Raw genomic sequence first — 21,295 nt, forward strand, 5'->3', positions numbered from 1 at the left:
CTAGGATCAGTTTTGTATAGTTTTAACTATTTAGGACCCCTGCTGTCAGAACAGACTCCTTGCAACATGGGTTTGAAACTGCTGTACTAATACTTATTTCATGCTGGATCACTTTTCAGATGAAAATCGCAGAAGATGATTTGTGGATCAGGACCTATGGAAGACTCTATCAGAAGCTGTGTTCATCTACTGGAGATATCCCAATTGGACTTTATAGAACGGAGTCTCAAAATCTAGCTATATCTGAGGTAAACATTAATGATTATGAATTGTTACTTTGTTTTCACCCAACCCTTGATGTGAGAGGTCCAATTTTATTCTAGGTACAGATACATTTTGAAGAGCTGCTTTGTCAAATTTTAAATTGTATTTATACAATTTACCTAAAAAAGTGTAACACATGAGCCTACACCTTTAGTAGTATTACCCAGAGTGCTGTGCAGTTAATGCAAACATGAAAGAGTAAATAATCTACATGCTTTAGTGTTGTGCTTATTTGGTAATGACAGTGAACGAGTTAAACCACCAGGCTAAAAAAACAACAAACTGTACTTTTCAGTTCGGAAGAGGCGAGTACTTGCTATGAAGTCTTTGGGGTTCAAGCCTTAATGAAATCCTGTCTGCAATAAGTGTTACTGTTTTGATATTTAGTTTTATTAATTTTTATCTCAGGGAGGCATGGTGGCACAGTGGATAGCGCAGCTGCCTTATAGTTAAGGACACGATTTGGTCACAATAATCAGACTAGCATAGTTGACAGAAGCTTCACTAACCCAGAGGGACAGTTAAAAGGCCATTGCACCATTATTTTTTTTTCAAGATGGTGGCACCTGTGCAGGATACGGCTTACAGATCTCCCGAGTCCACGGTGTTTAGAGTTATTCTTTGTTCATCTATGTCAACTAGTATAAGAAAAGAAATAGATTTAAGTGATAGTGGTACGCAGAAATACATTTATGAGTGGCAAATCCTGCTCGATTTCCAAATAAACTGCGGTGAAATATCCAGCGAGGTGACTGAGAAGCTCCGCAGCCTTTGCTTACTTCAGCAACCTGAGAATGTGCAGCGATCGGAAGCAGAAATGAGGGAAATGTGGCTGTGTTAGCACAAGGCTAAAAACTAATCTCACCAGACCTGCGATACCATCCATTCTGCTTGTGAATGTCCGATCTCTAGACAACAAGCTGGATTACATAAAGCTGCAGTGGGCCAAGCAGTGAGAAATGAGAGACTGTTGCATCTTTATTTTCTTTGAGCTCCAGGAAAACACTGCAGACTCGGCCATCCAGCTAGATGGACTGATCATCTTCCGAGTGGACAAAGATGCCTCTTTGACCAGTAAGACCCACGGGGTGGGGGGGGACTGTGTGTTTATGTGAACAGAGAGTGGTGTACAAATGCTGCTGCAGTCGCGAGACACTGTTCCCCACTGATAGAGGTTTTATTGGTAAGGTGCCGGCCTTTCTACCTGCCGAGGGATTGCAGCGGCATACTAGTGGCTACCGTCTATCTCCCGCCTAGTGCAACTCTACGAGACCATCAGCAAACTGCAAACGACGCACCCTGAGGCATTATTCATTATTGCTGGAGATTTCAATCATGCCAACTTAAAATCAGTTCTCCCAAAATTCTTCCAGAATATGAACATTGCTACCACAGGGGGAAGCTGTCTGGACAATGTTTACACAAGCACTCCTGACACCTACAAGGCCATACCCCTCCCCCACCTTGGCTGTTCAAACCATATCAACGTGTTTATGGTTCCTGCATACAGGTCCCTGCTGAAGCACACTAAACCAGCCCGCAAGAACATCAGAGTGTGGCAGGTTGGTGCTGATTCAGCTCTCCAAGACTGCTTCGAATAGACAGACTGGGACATTTTCAGGGAAGCTGCTATGGATGGTGACTCCAGCAATCTGGAGGAGTTCACAGACTCTGTGACTGGCTACATCTCCAAATGCATAGAGGATGTTACTGTTACCAAGGATGTTACCACAAGAACCAACCAAAAGCCCTGGATGATGAGAGAAGTGCACAAGCTGCTCAAGATCAGAAATGTAGCCTTCAGATCTGGAGACAAGGCCGCCCTCAGTGTGGCCAGAGCCAACCTGTCTCGCGCTATAAGGAGAGCTATGTGGGCATACACGTAGAAAATTAACAAACACTTCAGCAACACCAGAGACGCACGTTGTATGTGGCAGGGCATTCAGACAATTACAAACTACAAGCCCAACCCACGCAGCAACGATGGTGATGCCTCCCTACTGGATTAGCTGAACAACTTCTTCGCACGGTTTGAGGCACAGAACAAAGAGCCTGCGAGAAAAGCAACACCTCCCTCCACTGACCAGGTACTCTGTCTCTCCATAACTGATGAAGAGGACTCTATCCAGAGTCAATCCACACAAGGCTGCAGGACCTGACAACATTCCTGGTTGTGTGCTCAAAGAATGTGCCAGTCAACTGGCTGGTGTCATCACAGACATCTTCAACACATCTCTGAGCCAGTTGTCAGTCCCAGCATGCTTCAAGTCGACCACCATCATACCTCTGCTGAAGAAGTCATCAGTGACATGCTTGAAGAACTACCGACCAGTTGCACTCATGCTAATCATCATGAAGTGCTTTGAAAGGGTAGTCATGTCACACATAAAGTCTTATCTCCCTGCCTCCCTTGACCTCTTCAGTTTGCATACCACTCAAACAGGTCAACTGAGGATGCCATATGCTCTGCCCTTCACCTCTCACTGACACATCGGGATAAAAAAGACACATATGTCAGGATGCTATTCGTAGACTTTAGCTCTGCCTTCAACACAATCATTCCTCAAAAGCTGGTTGTAAAACTGAGCAGGTTGGGCCTGAACACCACCCTCTGCAGTTGGATCCTGGACTTCTTGACAGAGAGGCCCCAGTCAGTTCAGATGGGTTGCAACACTTCCAGCATTATCACACTGAGTACTGGAGCGCCGCAGGGCTGTGTGCTTAGTCAACTACTCTTCACCCTGCTGACTCACGACTGCACAGCTACGCACAACACCAGCCACATCATTAAGTATGCGGATGATACAATGGTGCTGGGACTTATAAGCAGGGACAATGAAACAGCATACAGAAATGAGATGGAACGGCTGTCCACATGGTGTGAAGACAACAATCTATCTCTCAATGTCGACAAGACAAAAGAGATAATCGTGGACTTCAGAAAATCACTTCCTGCCCACATCCCACTCAGCATCAACGGTTTAGATGTGGAGACTGTTAGGAGTACCAAGTTCCTCGGTGTGCACATAACTGAGGAACTTATGTGGATGCATAACTACACTTCCTGAGGCAGCTGAAGTGAGCAAGTCTTCCCCCTTCCATCCTCACCATGTTCTACAGAGGCACCATTGAGAGTATTCTGACCAGCTGCATCACTGTCTGGTATGGTAACTGCAACAAATCTGACCGCAAGCACCTGCAAAGGATAGTGAAGACAGCAGAGAGCATTATTGGGGTGCCTCTCCCTTCACTACAGGACATATTTTACAAACGCACTGTCCGCAAGGCCTGCAGCATTGTGCAGGACCCCTTACACCCCTCACATGGACTTTTCACACTTCTGCCATCCAAGAGAAGATACTGCAGCAACAGAGCCAGTTCTGCCAGGCGGCAGGATAGTTTTTACCCCCAAGCCGTCAGACTCCTTAACACTATACTGCCCCTGGGATCTTCCACACTGCCTCAACCACCTCTAAAAACAGAGCTTTTATAGATGCAAGCCACTTTCCTGTAAAGGCGAGTGTGCATGTAAAAAAGAACTGAAAATCTCATACTGACCTTTAAGTATTTTGACATTCTTGATATCCTTCTACTGTGAAACATTCTGACCTATCATTGTTTACACATATCTTAAACAACTATTATCATATACTGATAATTTCTGTATTATCTATATCTATTATTTATTATTTATTATATTACATATCTATTGATATTTATGTATCTAGATTGCAAATACCATGCATTGCATCAATGTCCATATTGCTCACTACACATCAATATTGCTGCTACTTCTTTGTCTTGTCTTTGCACAATGTCTTGTCTTGTTTGTGTTTTAATTTAATTTAAACACTGTGGACCCTGAGCTTCGCAATTTCGTCTATCTGTATACTTGTATATGTTTGAGATGACAATAAAGTTCGCTTTGACTTTGATTATCCTATTAAAATTAGTTCAGTTTCTTATTCCCTATTGACAGCAATGCATTTTGCTGACTTTGACAAAGTCTGCAAACATTTCTGCAATTTCACCAAACTTGTGCAAAGTAAATTTAGTGGGGTTTGCTAATTATTACTGGCCAGCCTAGAAGAGGCTTAACCCATCCCAGCTTACTCCAAACTGTAACCTGTAGGCCTCTGGCCTAGCAGGCCTCAAAGAAGGAGAGCTGACCAAATAGCACAAAAATGTCCTAAGATTTGTGGTGGGTTGGTACCCTGCCCAGGATTGGTTCCTGCCTTGTGCCCTGTGTTGGCTGGGATTGGCTCCAGCAGACCCCCGTGACCCTGTGTTTGGATTCAGCGGGTTGGAAAATGGATGGATGGATGGATGTCCTAAAATAAATCACAAGCCCCACAAAGAAGGAGGATTACAGCAAATCTCTGGCTTGACTTGCATGAACAGGTAAACAAATAATCTTTATAAGTTAGGATTTATTAAACAAGAATTAGAAAATTGCAAGAAGATACTCAAAAGAGGAAAAGGAATTACCTAAGAGGCAATAATAAACAAAAAAGTCACAATACACAATCCAGAAGTTGCAAACCATAAACAGAAGGAGGAAGTCAACAAAACCAAAAGAAATTAACTTAACAGTGAATGGCGTACTTGAGGACACCAGTGCAAGTTAAAGGGAAAAGCATTTAGGACTGAAGCCAGGAAGCACTTCTTTCCAAAGAGTTGTGGGAATCTTGACCAAACTACCAACACATGGAGTTGAATTAGAAATCTTAACAACCTTTAAGTTGTATCTGGATGAGATATAAGGACCGTTTAACTATTAGCTAAACAAAGGAGCCTGACTGACTTTATTGTCTCCTCTTCTTTTCCAACCTTTTATGTTCTTATAATTCTTATAACAAAAGAGCAACACTTAAAATACTTCCAACAAATATAATTACCTTCTGATCTGAACGCGCTCTGCTCTAGCCTAAATAGCCTAAGGGGAGCTCAGGAGTGGTGATGTCATGGTGGCTTCATCTCCTGGGACTCCAACCAGAAATTGCAAAGAATGGAGGCACATTCAAAGTAACAGGATATAATTACAAACATAAGAGAAAAAACATAAAAATATAAAATATTTTAAATCAAAAATGACAAAAAGAATAATAATACACATGTGATGCAGGCCTTTAATGACCTCTTGGGTGCAGCCATCAGCAGTGTGTCTGTTTGCAGAGAGAGTGTCGACCTTGTTGAGAGGTTTACTTACCTTGGCAGTGACATTCATGTCTCTGGTGACGCTTCTGTGAAACCAGTAGACGGATTGGGAGAGCATGGGGGGTCATGAGGTTGCTGGAAAGGGGTGTGTAGCGTTCCCGATATCTATGCAAGAGGACAAAGGTCCAAGTCTTTAATGTCCTGGTGCTTCCTGTCTCACTATATGGTTGCGAGACATGGACACTATCCAGTGACCTGAGACAAAGACTGAACTTTGGTACTGTGTCTCTTCAGAGAATCCTTGGGTACCGTTGGTTTGACTTTGTGTCGAATGAGCGGTTGCTCATGGAGTCCTGAATGAGGCACATTACCTGCATTGTGAGGAAGCGTCAATTGCAGCACTATGGCCATGTGTCGTGATTCCCCGAGGGTGATCTGGCTCACAGGATCTTCATTACTGCCTGCAGCAGATAGAGGGTCATTTCCGGAGGATGGGTCAGGACCGCATATCTGCCTGGGGGGTTGCCAACCAGGATCCCTAGCTGTTTCGTTGTGTGGTGGGTGTAGCAATGCGCTGTACCAGTACATGCTCCCCAACCTGACCTGACCTGATGAATAACAGCATCTACTGACAGATTTTGATAAATAATTAATAAAATTAGTTTGTCATATTTGGGTGATTGGAAATAGTAGAAAATATTTATTGTTTTGCTTTAAAGCCATTTTTGTTTGACATTGCAAGCTGCTGTTTTGTACATTTTGTTGTGGTGGTTGCTATGGTATTGCTGTGGGTTAGGCACAGGGTCATGTTTTTTGTGTCATTAGGCGTCAAGGGTGTAAAAGTCAGCTTCATACACTTCCTGGTATCAAAGATTGGATAAAAACAGTGTTGGTGTTGGATTCTGACAATTATTTTTTTTCTGCTTAATGAACTTGCTTATGATATTAAACTCTTTGATTTGGTTAACATTTTAACTCTTGATGACAGATCAGTTAGACTTTTGGTTATGAGTTTTTCTTAATTTTTGAACAAAAACATTTAAAGAGGCAACTAATCAATAATAATCAAAAAGTTGGAAATAACATAAAAACATGAAAGGTACTAATATAAAGACAACAAAAACAACAATAAACACATAGCCATATGTTAATACATGACACTCTTCAATACAAATTCTCACTGTGTCATTTCAAGTCAGCACACCAGCTGCTCCTACACTTCTAGGTGTGAGCTACCATTGTCAGTCCATGATGATGCCCAGAAAGGCTGCCCTGGTGGTGCCCAGATGTAGCTTCAAATTGTCAATCTCACAGTTTAGGTGGCTACCAATACCTTAATAAGAGCTCCTCACTGTCCTGAACTGTGTCATCTAGAATAATTTTACATCTGAACTTTAATTTAACATTTCTACCCTGAAGAAGGTTGCTGTAGTCATAATCTGTGCCCTAAAAGTGTCAAATATAAACATTAAAGTCATACTTGTTTATACATTGAACTCACGTTTTTCCAATAAATCCAACTTGACAACTGTCTGACATTTGATTATTTTCCTTTAATTTCTACAGTCTTTTTTCATTCCTGTATACACACAAATTCCGAGCATCGGGATTGTGTTGTCAGATTAAACTTTGAAATGATAATCTGCAGCAATATTGGTATAATAGGCTAACACAGTCTGTCGGCACAATCCTTTTACTGAAATTTATCTTGGGAGGTGAAAAACTAATGCTATACCACTTAAAACCATTTGTCAAGCGTGAAAGAGTTAGTGTTGTGTTGAACTAGCATATTGTTGTTTTTTTTTTCTTTTGGGAATATATAGTATCTGCTCAGTAAAATAATTGCTTCAGTCGCATGTTTTGTATTTAGGGGCTCTGAAACGATAACAGGGTTTATCACAAAATTGGAAGAAAGTGCAATATGCTAGGCCTCACATTTGGCAGCATGTTTCCATTAAACAATTTTAACTTCATTTTTCTTTTTTGTTTTTTCTTTCAAAATAGCCTTTCTTGTTTATGTCCATTTACATTGAATGAGTGATTAGGACTTCAGTCTCTGAAATGTAGTGGCCCAGGTTTAGCTAAGCATTTCACTAAATATTGTACCGTATGTATAATTTTTATGTGACAAGTCACATTTGATTTGATTTTCAATACTAGCCGCATTACCTGTTGAAGACTGGTAATAGAATACATTTAAAAATATTTGACGTTTCTTGCTTTATGGGTACTGTCAGTGTTCATCCTATAATAATAATAATAATAATAATTCTTTACATTTATATAGTGCTTTTCTCACTACTCAAAGCACTTTCCATGAAGGGAGGACCCGGGAAGCAAACCCACAATCTCCTGAAAGCAAAGCAGCAGCGCTACACATTTCTTTGGAATCCTACATGTGTCCTTAACTTACCATATATACTCGCAGATAAGTTCTCCCGTGGATAAGTCAGGGCTTGATTTTACCATATAATTTCCGGTATTTTGTAATGTCGGTCATATAAGTCAAATGCAGAAAACTCACGCTATTGGTCTAAGAGGTGATGATATGCTAACGCCCACCTGAGAGAGTAACCATGGAGCACACAGCCTTTTTGTTCCATGCATTGTGCCTAAGTGACCACACAGTAATACACAAACTATTCCGAAGCAACATTTGCAATGTTTTGTGTTTTTCTTATCTCACACCCTCATACACCTTTATCATAAGAGCTTATCTACGACGAATTGTTCGATCAGAAGAAAATTTGAAGCTGGTTTTAAATTAAAAGTCGTTGAAGTGGTGAAAGAAATTGGTGACTGCGCTGCTGCAACAAAATATGACGTGTCGAAGAGACTGATGCAAGATTGGAGAAGGCAAGAAGATGAAAAAAAAATGTAAGTGTTGCATTTTTGTACGAGCGTATAAGTCGGAGTCTGATTTTATGATCGATTATATCGACTTATACGTAAGTATATACAGTATGTTGGCTGGCACTGCCTTCCTCAGTTACTTTCCCGTAAAGCCTTCTTCTCATAGTCTGTCATTTTGAGGCATGTCACTTGCCTCCAATTTGCTATTTGACTACCCCCAAAGGTGGACAACCCCTTATTACCCAGTGTGAAAACATCATTTATTTTCTTGTGAATACCTCTATTGTTTAACAGCAATACTCAGCGTTGATTCTACGTCTTTCCTCAGTATTCTTTTGTCTGTCGAAGTCAGTTGCCTGGAGGTTCCTAGCTCAGTCTCGTTTGCCTGAGCAACCAAAGTGGAACTGACCATTCAGATTGCTTGGTGAGTCCAGACACACACAAACTAGCATTTTATTATATGGTAAATGTCCGTGGAGTTTGCATATTATCTCGATGTTAGTTTTTGTTCTGTTTAGGTGCTTTGATTTTTCTCTCATATCCTCAGCATTAGTGTGTTAGTCTGACTGATTAGTCTAAATTATTCCATTATGACTGGCTGAATGTAATGGTGCCCTGTCCTTGGTTAGCTCCTGATTTTAGACATGGATGGGTCCCCTGTGACCCTAAAATTTCATTAAATGTTGTGAATCACCAGGGGGCGTACCGCTCCCCAAACACCGACGTAGACAGGCTGAGACAAAAGTCTTTCCCAAAAGCACACCTTTATTTAAGTGGGGAAGCATTTTTCTTTTGCTCCCCACTACACAGCACAGTAAAAAAAAAAGCACCAAAGTATTCACAGTCCTTCCTTCTTTCTCTCTCTTCCTCTGACACCTCCACTCCTCCTCACAAGCTTTGTCTTCCATCTCCCAACTCTGGCTATCTGACTGGTGGTGAGGTGGCTCCTTTTATAACACACCCAGAAGTTCTTCAGGTGTTTCTTGACCTTCTTCCAGCTGCACTTCCACTCTCAGAGTGCAACAGGGCTGTTCCAAACTACTGTACAACTCCCTACATGTCCTGCGGGGATCTGTGGTGCTGTAGAAACCCAGGGGGGCTGCCCTCTAGTGTCTTGGGTGACTCTAACATGGCCTCTTCCTCGGTCCTTCCACCCAGCTGGCGTCCTGTTCGGGTAATGACCCTGGTGATTCGTCACAGTGTGTACAGGCAACAGATGGATACAATAAAGTTAATACTGTGTAATCAACAAAAATGAATCAATAAAACTTTGAGAGTACATTTTTGTCAAACGCTTATAACTGCATCAATAAAGGCAGCTGTGTATGTCTTAAAAAAATACGGTTTTTTTCTGTTATTTACAATTCTACTGCATAGTGTGGAGAGCTAATCATAAGGATGCTAAATATGTTACCTGATGACTTTTAGAGAGATGACTTCTGTTTTATGCTTGGTACTTCCTGGGATGAGCTATGCCCTACCATGACACCATAAATGTATTAAATGGGGGTTAAAATAAACTGATAGATAAAAATAATTTTAAAAAAATGCATGGTGGTGCAGTGACAGCACTGCTGCCTTCCAAAAAGGAGGCTGATGTTCATGTGGCATTTAAATGTTCTCCCCTCTGTTTGCACGGATTTCCTCTGGATGCTCTGTTGTCCACCCAAAGGACATGCAGGTTAAGTGGATTAGCGATGATAATTTTACCCCCAGCCAATGTGTGTTTGTGCTCATTCTGCAGTGGACTGGCACCCAGTACAAGGATTGTCCCTGCCCTGGGCCCTATTCATGTCCAGATAGGCTGCAGCTTCCCTGCAACAGTGCTCAGGATATAGTGGGCTTGGAAAATGGATGGATGAAACAGCTTTAAAAATAAGAATACATAACTAAAGCGAATATTTAATTCTTCTGCATTGTTATTTTACATTTTTAATCCTAAATTTTAACTGTGGTTCTTGCCGATGCTCCTCTCATTCACAAACACCATTAAAGCAATGGAATCATTTTTATGTGTTTTTAAGGCAATGATGTATATCTTGCAATAATTGTGTTGCTATATTTCAAGCTCAAATTTATGTCATATTTATTTTCAGGTGTATAAAGTACAGTGAACATCTTCCCTATGCCTGAACAACATAATTCTGAAGGTCAAAAATGTATTTCCCCTGTGGAGACTTTAAAGCCTTCTCATACTTGGAAAGGAGACGATTGATAGAGGTCAATAATCCGATGCTCCCTTCCCTTTTAAAGTGAAATACTTTGCCTTTCTCAAGTGTAACAGTATCTTATACGCTATCATGTCATTTGTCATCCGCTTTTCATGATGAAGGTTGAGGTGGTAAAATGCTCTGCAGGGAAGATCAGACCTTCTTATCCTTAGTGTATTCTGGTGTTCTTCCTGGCATGTCCAGGCCAACTGGTGGGCAAAATTTATCAAATGTGTCCTGAGGTCATATATGCCTGTGCTATCACCACTCCAAAGGCTCATATTTGGGGTCAGGAATAGTTCCTGGCAGTGATCGGCATGTACAGGGCAGGTTTAAGGTTAGACTTGGAAAACAGAAAGTAAAAAACATAACAGTCTCAAACCCATCTGACTGAAATCATGCGTGTGGAGGTCAGACACAACTCCAGCAGCATTAGAGACACCCCTAGACAGGATAGCAGACACTTACTGGGCTCGCTCACAAACAATAGGAGACTTTAGATTTTCAAATTAAGATAATATGCACATCAGTGTCAAGAGGGAGGAATAGCAGGTCCGTACGGGCCCAGAGAGGAAACATGCAGACACTGCAGTAACAGTTAACAGGGCATTAACCCAGAATGCTCCATGATCCATGATGCAGCTGTACTATCCACCATAATAGTAATAATAATACATTTTATTTATATAGTGCCTTTCAAGGAATTACACTGTGCTGCCTTTGAGAGTAATATTAAAACATATTTCATTTCAGATACATTTATGCAGTATAAAGTCTCCAGCAACAGTAACCATGAAATGTATTAAGTGGGTTTGAGAATGTTATTTTAATTCTAGTAACTGTTTTGTAAACTAAGCTTTAGTGATAATCTTGTTAAATTATACCTTCATTTTCGATATTAATATTTTCTCTGAGCCTGGTATAAAACCGGCACATACATACTTCAAAAAGCTAAATGCTCTACACCTACTTAAATTGCATACTGTACATAAAAAAACTACTGTTTTCGATCGATCATAAAATCAGACCCCAACTTATATGTTTGTTCAAAAATGCGACACTTAATTTTTTTTTTGCCTCCTCTAGTCTCATGTGTTTCTCAGACGCATCAAAGTTTGTTGCAGCAGTGCAGTTACCAATTTATTTCCCCATTTCAATGACTTTTAATTTAAAACCAGCTTCATATTTTCTTCTGATCAAAAAGCTCCATCATAGATAAGGGATGTTGTTACAATAAAGGTGGATGAGAGTGTGAGATACGAAAAACATAAATCAGTGCAGACGTCACTTCAGAATAGTTTGGATATTACCATGTGGTCACGTAGGCACAATACATAGAAAAAAAAGGCAGAGTGCTCCATGGTTACTTTCTCAGGTGGGCGTTAGTATATCATAATCTCTTGGACCAATAGTGTGAGTGTTCAGGATTTAATTTATACCAAAATTTATACATTATAATACTAGATATTATATGTTAAAATCAAGCCCCGACTTATCCGTGGGAGAACTTAAACGCAGGTATATAAGGTAGGTAGCATGGTGGTGCAGGGGTTACCACTACTGCCTGACAGCTCCAAGAGCCTGGGATTGATTTGATTGTGCCTTTTGCCCATACTGCTGGAATAGGTGTCATCCCTAAGTAATCCTGTATTTGAAATTAAGGGCTTAAAGGAGACGGATAAACAAGCACAACTATAGTAAGTCAGTTGTAACTGTATCTGAATAGATAGATAGATAGATAGATAGATAGATAGATAGATAGATAGATAGATAGATAGATAGATAGATAGATAGATAGATAGATAGCACTTTAATTGTCCCCAGGGGGAACTTTGGCTTTTTACAAATAAATAAATTCATACCAAATAGATAATTGCATCATTCCCTCCAATTTTTGTTCACTAGGCAAACTGCAGCGGTTCAGGTGGTCTACCAGAAGAGGACTCATATAGTCCAGGACTAAAGACTCAAATAAATGTCAACATATTATTGAACCTTTTGGTTCAGTGGTTCAGTTTCTGTGTTACACACTATGTGACAAACATGTACACCAGTTTTTGCTAAAGAATGATTGTCACTGTGCAAAGGTACTATATAAAATAAAGTGTCTTTTTTTCTGCTTAACTGTATAAATACAGTATATGTGCCCCTACAGACCCATTTCCTCCAAGACCTTGCTCGCTGGAGTTGTTTTATTGTGAAAGCGTCCAATTTAGGCACTTTAGACTCTAAGGTTCTTTTTTGTTGGTGAAAAAGATAATACTGGAAATGCTGAAATACTGTTCCTTAACCACCTAACCAATCCTATCACATGTAATCCACTCAATACTTAACTCTGAAATCCTTAACAAGGGAAGGCTGCAGACCAATTGTGTTTTCAGTTTTCCACCCCTGCAAGGATTTACATTTATATTTATTTGCTTAGCCAATGTTTTTATCTAAAGTGACTTACAAAAGTTGTCAACTTACTCGAGTACTCATCAGTCTGGGGGACTGTTTGAGCACACGTGTTTCAGGACAAGGTTACAACACTGATCACCATAAAACTCAGAACAGAATGCAAAAGAGTTACATTTCCTAGGTTACAAAATGTATCAGTTAGACAGAAATACACCAAACAATTGAATCTTCAAATGCTTATTAAACATATTCAGGCTCTAAGAATTTTGAATGGAGGTGGGCAGCTCATTCCACCAGCCAGGAGTTACACGTGGGTGCTTGTGAATTTCCCCTTGGGATTAATAATCTATCTATCTATCTATCTATCTATCTATCTATCTATCTATCTATCTATCTATCTATCTATCTATCTATCTATCTATCTATCTATCTATCTGTGGTGGTAAGTGGGAGCTGAGTGTAAAGACAAAACTTTTTTCAGTTTTCCAGTCAATCATCATTCTTGTCCACACCTATAGTCATGAGCTGTGGGTAATGACCAAAAGCATGAGATTATAAGTACAAGTGGCAGGAATGAAGCTTCTTCACAGGGTGGCTTGGTTGACATTCTATGATAAGGTAAGAAGCTCAGTAATTTGGGAGAGCCTCGGAACAGAGTTGCTACTCCTCCAGATCCAGACAAGCTGGTTGAGGTAGTTTGGGCATGTAAGTACCCCTAGAGCCACTTTGTGCATGTCCTAATGGGTAGAGGCTCTGCAGCAAACCCAGGGCATGCTGAAGAAATTATATCTGTTAACTGGTTGGCTTGGAAACACCTCTGAATTCCTCAGGAAGTGCTGGAATTTGTAGATGCACCATAAAACGGAGTACAGGCAGAATCGGAAAAAAAACATGTTCTAATGACAACTCATGTTCAAATGGCATAGCGTTTTCAAATAGTGATGTTTCATGTATGAATGTGTGTGCATGCGTGCGCCACAGATTTGATCTCATTTAAGTAATTAATGGAATATAAAAGAAACACTATTGCAAAAGTATAACGAAACAAGTGTGCTTTTATTCAAGAATAAAACTAAATAACAAAAAATTCAAGTGACAACAAGATACCAAGAAGACATGATTCACCAGCGTTTGTGTGTCTGCTTACACACCTTCAGCAATATCTTTTACAGGTGGTAAAACTTTACACCGGCTGTTACAGACTGAAATCAAAGGCTTCTTCCTTTTGGACGCATACACCGTCAGCATGGCACTGTCAGATCTAAACACTAGTGTGGTGAATTGCTCACGTACTGAAGTGACTTTAGCTACAGGTGTAAGTCCCATTTTACTTACGGTGCAGCAGTCTATTAGCCCATGGAAGTGCTGTAAAGAAGCAGTCAGTTCTGCCTTTGTCCAGAATTGGCTCCATAAGCCTTATGACCACACACTCGGAAAGTCTTTGCCCTGGGTTGTAACTCAAAAAACAGTTCTCAACAAAATGTTGCCTATTTTTCAAAATCACAGCAAATCTGTCCGTTTTATACATGTTCTGCACAGGTGTCTTTGTTGTCAAAGTGCAAATGGCGCATGATAGTCTGATAGCGGTCATAGGACATCCTATCTTCAATTGCCGGTACAACAAATAGTTCTAAGCAGGCATCAGCCACAGCAGCAACTGTGGTCATCACTGTTCTTGTGAAAAGAATGGAGACAAACGCCATCAACTATGAGAGGGAGAGGCAAGTTTGTTGTACCACGTGAACGTCACTATCAGAGTAAAACTGAAGAATAAAAAAACAAGTGCTAACTTTTACATCCATCCATCCATCCATCCATCCATTATCCAACCCGCTATATCCTAACTACAGGAAGTAGTCAAAATTTAGACTCAGACTCAAATCAAATGTATGTTTTTATAATACAGTAATCCCTCGCTATATCGCGCTTCGACTTTCGCGGTTTCACTCTATCGCGGATTTTAAATGTAAGCACATCTAAATATATATCACAGATTTTTCGCTGGTTCACGGATTTCTGCAGACAGTGGGTCTTTTAATTTATGCTACACGCTTCCTCAGTTTGTTTGCCCTGTTGATTTCATACAAGGGACGCTATTGGCGGATGGCTTAGAAGCTACCCAATCAGAGCATGTATTACATATTAACTAAAACTCCTCAATGCTATAAGATATGCTTCCCGCGTGGCGCTTGTTTTGTTTGCTTCTCTCTGTCTCTCTCACTCTCTCTGCCTGACGGAGGGGGTGTGAGCAGAGGGGGCTGTTTACACAGTGGCTGTTTGCCTAGAAGATAGGACGCTCCTCTACAAAATGCCGTTTTATCACGGTGCTTCTGTATACTTACACGTATTGATTTTTTTGATTGTTTGCTTTTCTTAGCGAGCGCTCTCTCTGACATTTTCTGCTCTTCACGGTGCTCCTTTGAAGATAAGATATGTTTGCATTCTTTTAATTGTGAGAAAGAACTGCCATCTCTGTCTTGTAATGAAGCACAGTTTAAACGTTTGACTAAAGGGTGTTATTTCATGTCTAGAGGGCTCTAATAATGTTAACAGTGTGGGAGAGTTTATAAGGGCTTAAAATATATAAAAATAACCATACAAACATATGGTTTCTACTTCGCGGATTTTCACCTATCGCAGCTCTGGAACGCAACCCCCGCGATCGAGGAGGGATTACTGTATTTAGAAGGTCGTAAACAGGTTTTCTATGCTCTAACTGCGAAAATATTAGATTTATAAAGAATCCTACTTCGCGGAAATTCATTTATCGCGGCAGAGTCTGGAACGGATTAACCGCGATAAAGGAGGGTTGACTGTACTTTGTATTATAGTAATAACAATAGCAGCTCACTACTGAAAGCACAGAACACCCAGCCTCAAACCCGGAACCTTTGTGTTATAAGGCAGCAGTTCTTACCTCTGTACCATTCAAGAATATATATCAACTTTCTGTCAATTGACATTTGAGCTTGGGTTTGTAACTCATTGACAGCCACATGAAACTCAAATGAGTTTTCTTCTTTGGTTATATTCTTAAATAAAGTTGCACATGTTTATTTGATATTTGGACTAAAGTCTTCACACATTTTACACTTCACATCATTATTAGTATAACATGGAAAATGTTTCTGTTTTAACTATGTGCTCAGCAGTTCCTGCCATCCTACACTTACACAGATCTTTGTAGACACGGAACACACATTAAATGTATGTATTCCAAATCACGATATATTAGTTACCCTCTACAACTCCAGGCACCTCACTCCCAGATAAAGAGACCTGAGCTCTGAGAATTTTAAAATGGACTCAGCTCTATCGGTAGGGAGTTGTGGGATAGCAGGCTGCTTGCTGCTTGTACTGATCAAAGATGCTGATGGAGAGGGGTGAAGGAATTTAAGGTGGCCTGGGATTACGAGTTTCTTTTTTTGTAGGCTTCAGGGATTCTAATATTAAAGCACTTTGAGTTACATATCTTGTATGAACATGTGCTGTAGAAATAATTAGAATAAATTAGATAAACTTAAAAAAATTCAAATGTATACATCATCAGAGGCATCTAAAACAAGAATACACACTCACTGGACAAATAATACATCCAATCAATCAATCAATCAATAAATAAAAAAAGTAAACTTAATGAGTACAGGTATCTCTTGATTAGTGTGGCTAATTAATGCTTGACATTCACTGCATGTATCAAAACCGCATTAATCAAAGTTAAGAATTAATCGGAGTAATTACAATGAATTCTGGAAAATACAAAAATGTACTGTAAACATCATTTATTTTTTAAGGTGACACGTATCTATATTACATTGCACGGTCATTTAAAAATTAAGGCATTTCGTTAAGAAAAATCCAAGTAGATTGAACTTTGATTTTTTACTTATCCAGGGTCAATTGAACAGTAGTATCTTTTTATTAAAATATTATTAAAATCTTAATCTTAAGGTATAATACATGTAATGTCATTTTTTTAAATAATATCACTTTATTTTTTCAAGTTTCCATGCTCTACTGCTCTTCTATTGTTTAACTGAATATAGAAGGGCCTGTTACCCTGTGACATTGCCAATAAAATTTTGTCTTTTATGACTTTGGCAAAATAGCCGAAGTTCAGTAGCTTTTGCCTTACATTCATCTTAGCTCTTGAAATTCATATTCCCAGAGTATAGTCTGCATTCACATTCCAATTGTCTCCATGAGGCATATATGAAAGGTCAGGGTTCTGGTTGACCTTTGCCAGCTCAGACTTCTCTGACAATATGTCCATAAAAAATTACTAGTGACACATCAGCTATAATGAGAACCACTGAAAAATGGTTAATGAGTTTAAATCTTAAAGCTTAGCCATATACTCTGTAAAAATGAAAATATACCAGATGCAAATAAGTACTTTAATGGATGAATATTGCATGCTATATTTTGATATTATATTTTAAAACTGGGTAAGACATAGACACGTTCAGAATAATATAAGCATTCGTCCTTGGAGCCAATACAGTTAGTGTTTAGTATAAAAACTTCTGCTAAGATAAGTTATCAACAGTTTCCGATTTGTTTATTATCACATGAAGGACTGAGTTGATTGAATGACTGGTCTGTTTCTTTGTGCCTTATGTAAGCGTTTACAGTTCCATTTTAGACTAACAGGGAGATCAGCTCATCCATGCTGAAATGTGAATGAGGTGATCTATTTCAATCAACACCTGCCAAACAGAGCCAGGTATTTTGTCATCTCTGACGGATATAAGATGTAGACTACCTCTGGAACAGCCCTGGGAGACATGCAGGCTGATAGCAAAACGTGGTGAATTTCATTGGTCGACATTGGCCAAGTGGTTTGGTTAATAAGAAACTACTGATTTGCAACCAAGTACAAAAGACTTTCTGACAGTCAAAAAGTAATGCACATTTAGGAAAAATCACAGGAATTGCAGAGTGTGTTACTATTCATTTACTTTATCTGAGACAGACTGAAACAAAGTTCAATAGAGCGCTGTTTCATTATTATTTGATATGCACATTATTGCACTCAGTCTAATGGAATCCAGTTTATGCATTTGAAAGAAACTGTGCACAAATTTACAATGTTTTATTTTACCTAATGTGTAATAGAAATTGTTTTTATACCATGTCATATTTAGATTTGTGAAGAAATAGAATGTGTTTTAAAGTAGCGTAACACTTTTGATTAGATTGTAGATTTTGAGCAGGAGCTGCCCCGTTTGCATTTCTCAGTGATTTTGATGATATTGGAGGTGGCAGCACTATTTATTATATGTTTAGCAGGGGTGCTACCAGTACAGACTTGGGTCAGCAAAGACCCTCTTCCTGTTAATATTAGTGTCCCATTGGCCAATGGTGCAGGGGTGGGGAATTTTGTTTTTGGTTGCCAGTTTCTATGGACTTCTGTGCTATGATCTGGAGTCTTAAACAAGGCAATAAGGTTATGAAGCCTCCAAATACTTTACAAAAGTCTTTACTAGCCAGGCCAATTCTCTTTTGCCTGCTTAAAAAATGGAATGGAATGGAAGAAAGTGTCTCAGCTGTCCATGAGACCGACTCCATAAAATCCCATCATGTGAGTCATGAAATCTACAAGGTTTGATTTAGGAATAATTATGTTAGATAGAATGCCCAGTGAGGGCTGGGTGGACTATTGGCCATGGAACCCGTGCTGATTTTATTTTTTTTCTGTAGCTTAACTGGAGTTTTTTGTTTATTTTTGGTTTTTCTGTTCACCCAGCCATCTGACCTTGTTGTGTTATTTATTCTTTAATATTATTGCTTATTTTTAATTGTTTTCTCTTCTTGTAACTTTATTCTTGTCATCTTGGACAGCACCTTGGGCTACATTACTGTATGAAAATCTGCTATATAATTAAATGTTGTTGTTGTAAAAGGGCTTAACCCCAGCTCCAGTGTCCTGCCTCAGGCTTTGAGGATCCAAAATGAATTTATACCTCAAAAAATAAACTTAGATGCCTCATTCATCTTTTGAAAAGAGTAAGGTATATCTCCTTGTCCTGGCTAAATTACCCATCACAGCTTTGCCCATCCTGCAGCAGCACCACCAATTATTTCTATCTCTAACTGGCTATCTCTCTTACACTGAACTACCTTATTGCTAATGTGTAGTGAGAGTACTGGTGCAGAATGGCCACTCACATGATCCAGATTGGGACTACACATTGGTGTGGTAGTTGAAGTGGCTTCTCCCCCTCTATATATAACACTTTGAATAGTTAGAAAAGCTCTATATGAATACAATTTCATTATTATTAGGATTAATTATACAACTAAATACCCACAAGAGGAAAGGGTAAATGCAAATTAAAGATTTGTTTAAAAAATAGCAAAATAATGAAAATGGCTCAGCAGAACAAAAGGAGGTAAGGATTCACTTAAAGAGGCAAATCCCAGAAAACAAGTCACAATATGAAAGCTAACAGAGTAATCCAACAACAGAGCAGAAAAATAAACACTAGTAAACCCAGACAGAAAAAGCTACACTCACAATACTCCACAATGAACAAATCATCTCCTGCTCCAGAACCGTAATGAGAGTAATGGCTCAGGATCAGTGGCGTCCAAATGGCCCCGCCTCCTGAGGCTCCACCCACAAAGCACAAGGAGCAGCAGAACATCTGAAAAAGCATAACATAATAGAAAATCCATAAAAGTACAGTGATCCCTCACTATATTGTGGTTCAGCTGTGGCGCCCATGCTATATAGCGGATTTATTATTATTATTATTATTATTATTAGGGGTCTTTGCCGCCTGCTCGCTTCGCTCGCCCACCCCTGGGTTTAGTTTACCAGATAAACAATTTAAAGAGATTGTTATCCATCCATCCATTATCCAACCCACTATATCCTAACTACAGGGTCACGGTGGTCTGCTGAAGCAAATAGCGAACACAGGGTGCAAGGCAGGAAATAAACCCAAGGCAGGGCGCCAGCCCACCACAGAGTGCACACACACACACACAGACCAAGAACAATGTAGGATCGCCAATGCACCTAAACTGCATGTCTTTGGACTGTGGATGGAAACCGAAGCACCCGGAGGAAACCCACGCAGACAAGGGGAGAACATGCAAACTCCACACAGGGAGGACCCGGGAAGCGAACCTGGGTCTCCTAACTGCGAGGCAGCAACGCTACCCACTACGCCACCATGCCGCCTAGAGGTTGTTATTTTCATGGGAATTGTTACATATGCATTATTTTCATTTTTACTTTAAAACTTTTGTAAAAACAATATTTGCCCTTTATTTCCGATCCTGGCTGTGGTTAAATCTCTTTCTCGCGGGACTTATAACGCTGCTCGCATTGTGAAGGGTAGGTTTGAACACACACTAAAGAGATGCAATTGGTTCTTGATGTTGCTGCTGGCCAGCTGCGTGATTTGCATGCCGCGCTTTGCATCAATCATTTAAAAGCCTGTACAGCAGCTGTCCTTTTGCCACTTTGCGTCTCTGCCGCTAGCATTCTGAAGGGGGGACGGGGGGGTGTGTGAGGGCTGAATACACGCTAAGAAGATGCACTCGGATCATCTGCTGGCTTGCCGCAGCTGCTGCTGGTGAGCTGCGTGCTCTGCTTGTCGTTGTTTCAAGAGCTGGGAGCACCTCAAGTGTGTCTTCCAAAAGGATTCCAACAACTGGTAGGTTAGACGTCTGTGAACTTGTTTTAAATTGTTTGTAAGTAATGCATGATGTGCAAATGTCACCGTCTCGCTGGTTTTGCTTCCTAAGATTGTAATGTCTAGTCTCGCGTGTCTCTCCGAGATAATCTGGTCTTGATCGCTTCGCTCAACCCCCCCGGAGGTACGCTAGGCTCCTGCCACTTCATGTTTCTCCCGTTCATGTTGTGAAGGGGGGGAGCTGAACACACACTAAGGAAAAGTGGACAGATCAGCTACTGGCTTTGTGCCGCTTCTGCCAAGATGCATGTTTTGCTTGACGCTCTGCGTGTCCATCATTTAAAAGTCTGTACAGCAGTTGTCCTTCTGTCTTACTGCCTTGTCTCGCAGGACGTCAAATTGTCTTCTGAGATGATCACATCTCATCTCCCTGATCTCCCTGCCAAGATTTTTTTTTATGATAGATGTTACTCATATCCTTAGCCTGACGACCACATATCATATATGTTTACAAAGTGTGTTTTAATAAGTTTACATGTGTTTAAAGCATGTGGGAGGGGTATTTTAAAGTCTAAACTATAAAAAAAAAATGTTTATTTATATGGTCTTTCTATATTACGGATTTTCACCTATCGCTGATGGGTCTGGAATGTAACTTCCGCAATAGGCGGAGGATCACTGTGTACCACATAAGAACTCAAAAACAATAAACAAATAACATTCAAAATATTCATAACACACCCAGTTCTGACAGTCTGCCTT

At 40.0% G+C, this 21,295-nt stretch overlaps 1 protein-coding gene across 4 annotated transcripts in view; it reads left to right on the forward strand.

The window, feature by feature from the left end:
- kcnt2 (potassium channel, subfamily T, member 2) overlaps window positions 1–21,295 on the forward strand; it is a 368,106-nt gene that overhangs the window by 305,161 nt on the left and 41,650 nt on the right. For all 4 annotated transcript variants that reach the window (XM_039735377.1, XM_039735379.1, XM_039735378.1 and 1 more), the window contains one exon: window positions 120–248. In XM_039735377.1, the coding sequence (XP_039591311.1) occupies window positions 120–248 (129 nt within the window). The remainder of the gene's footprint in view (window positions 1–119; window positions 249–21,295) is intronic.

Source organism: Polypterus senegalus, chromosome 14 (genome assembly GCF_016835505.1).
Source record: "Polypterus senegalus isolate Bchr_013 chromosome 14, ASM1683550v1, whole genome shotgun sequence".
In the NCBI taxonomy this organism is placed as follows: domain Eukaryota; kingdom Metazoa; phylum Chordata; class Cladistia; order Polypteriformes; family Polypteridae; genus Polypterus; species Polypterus senegalus.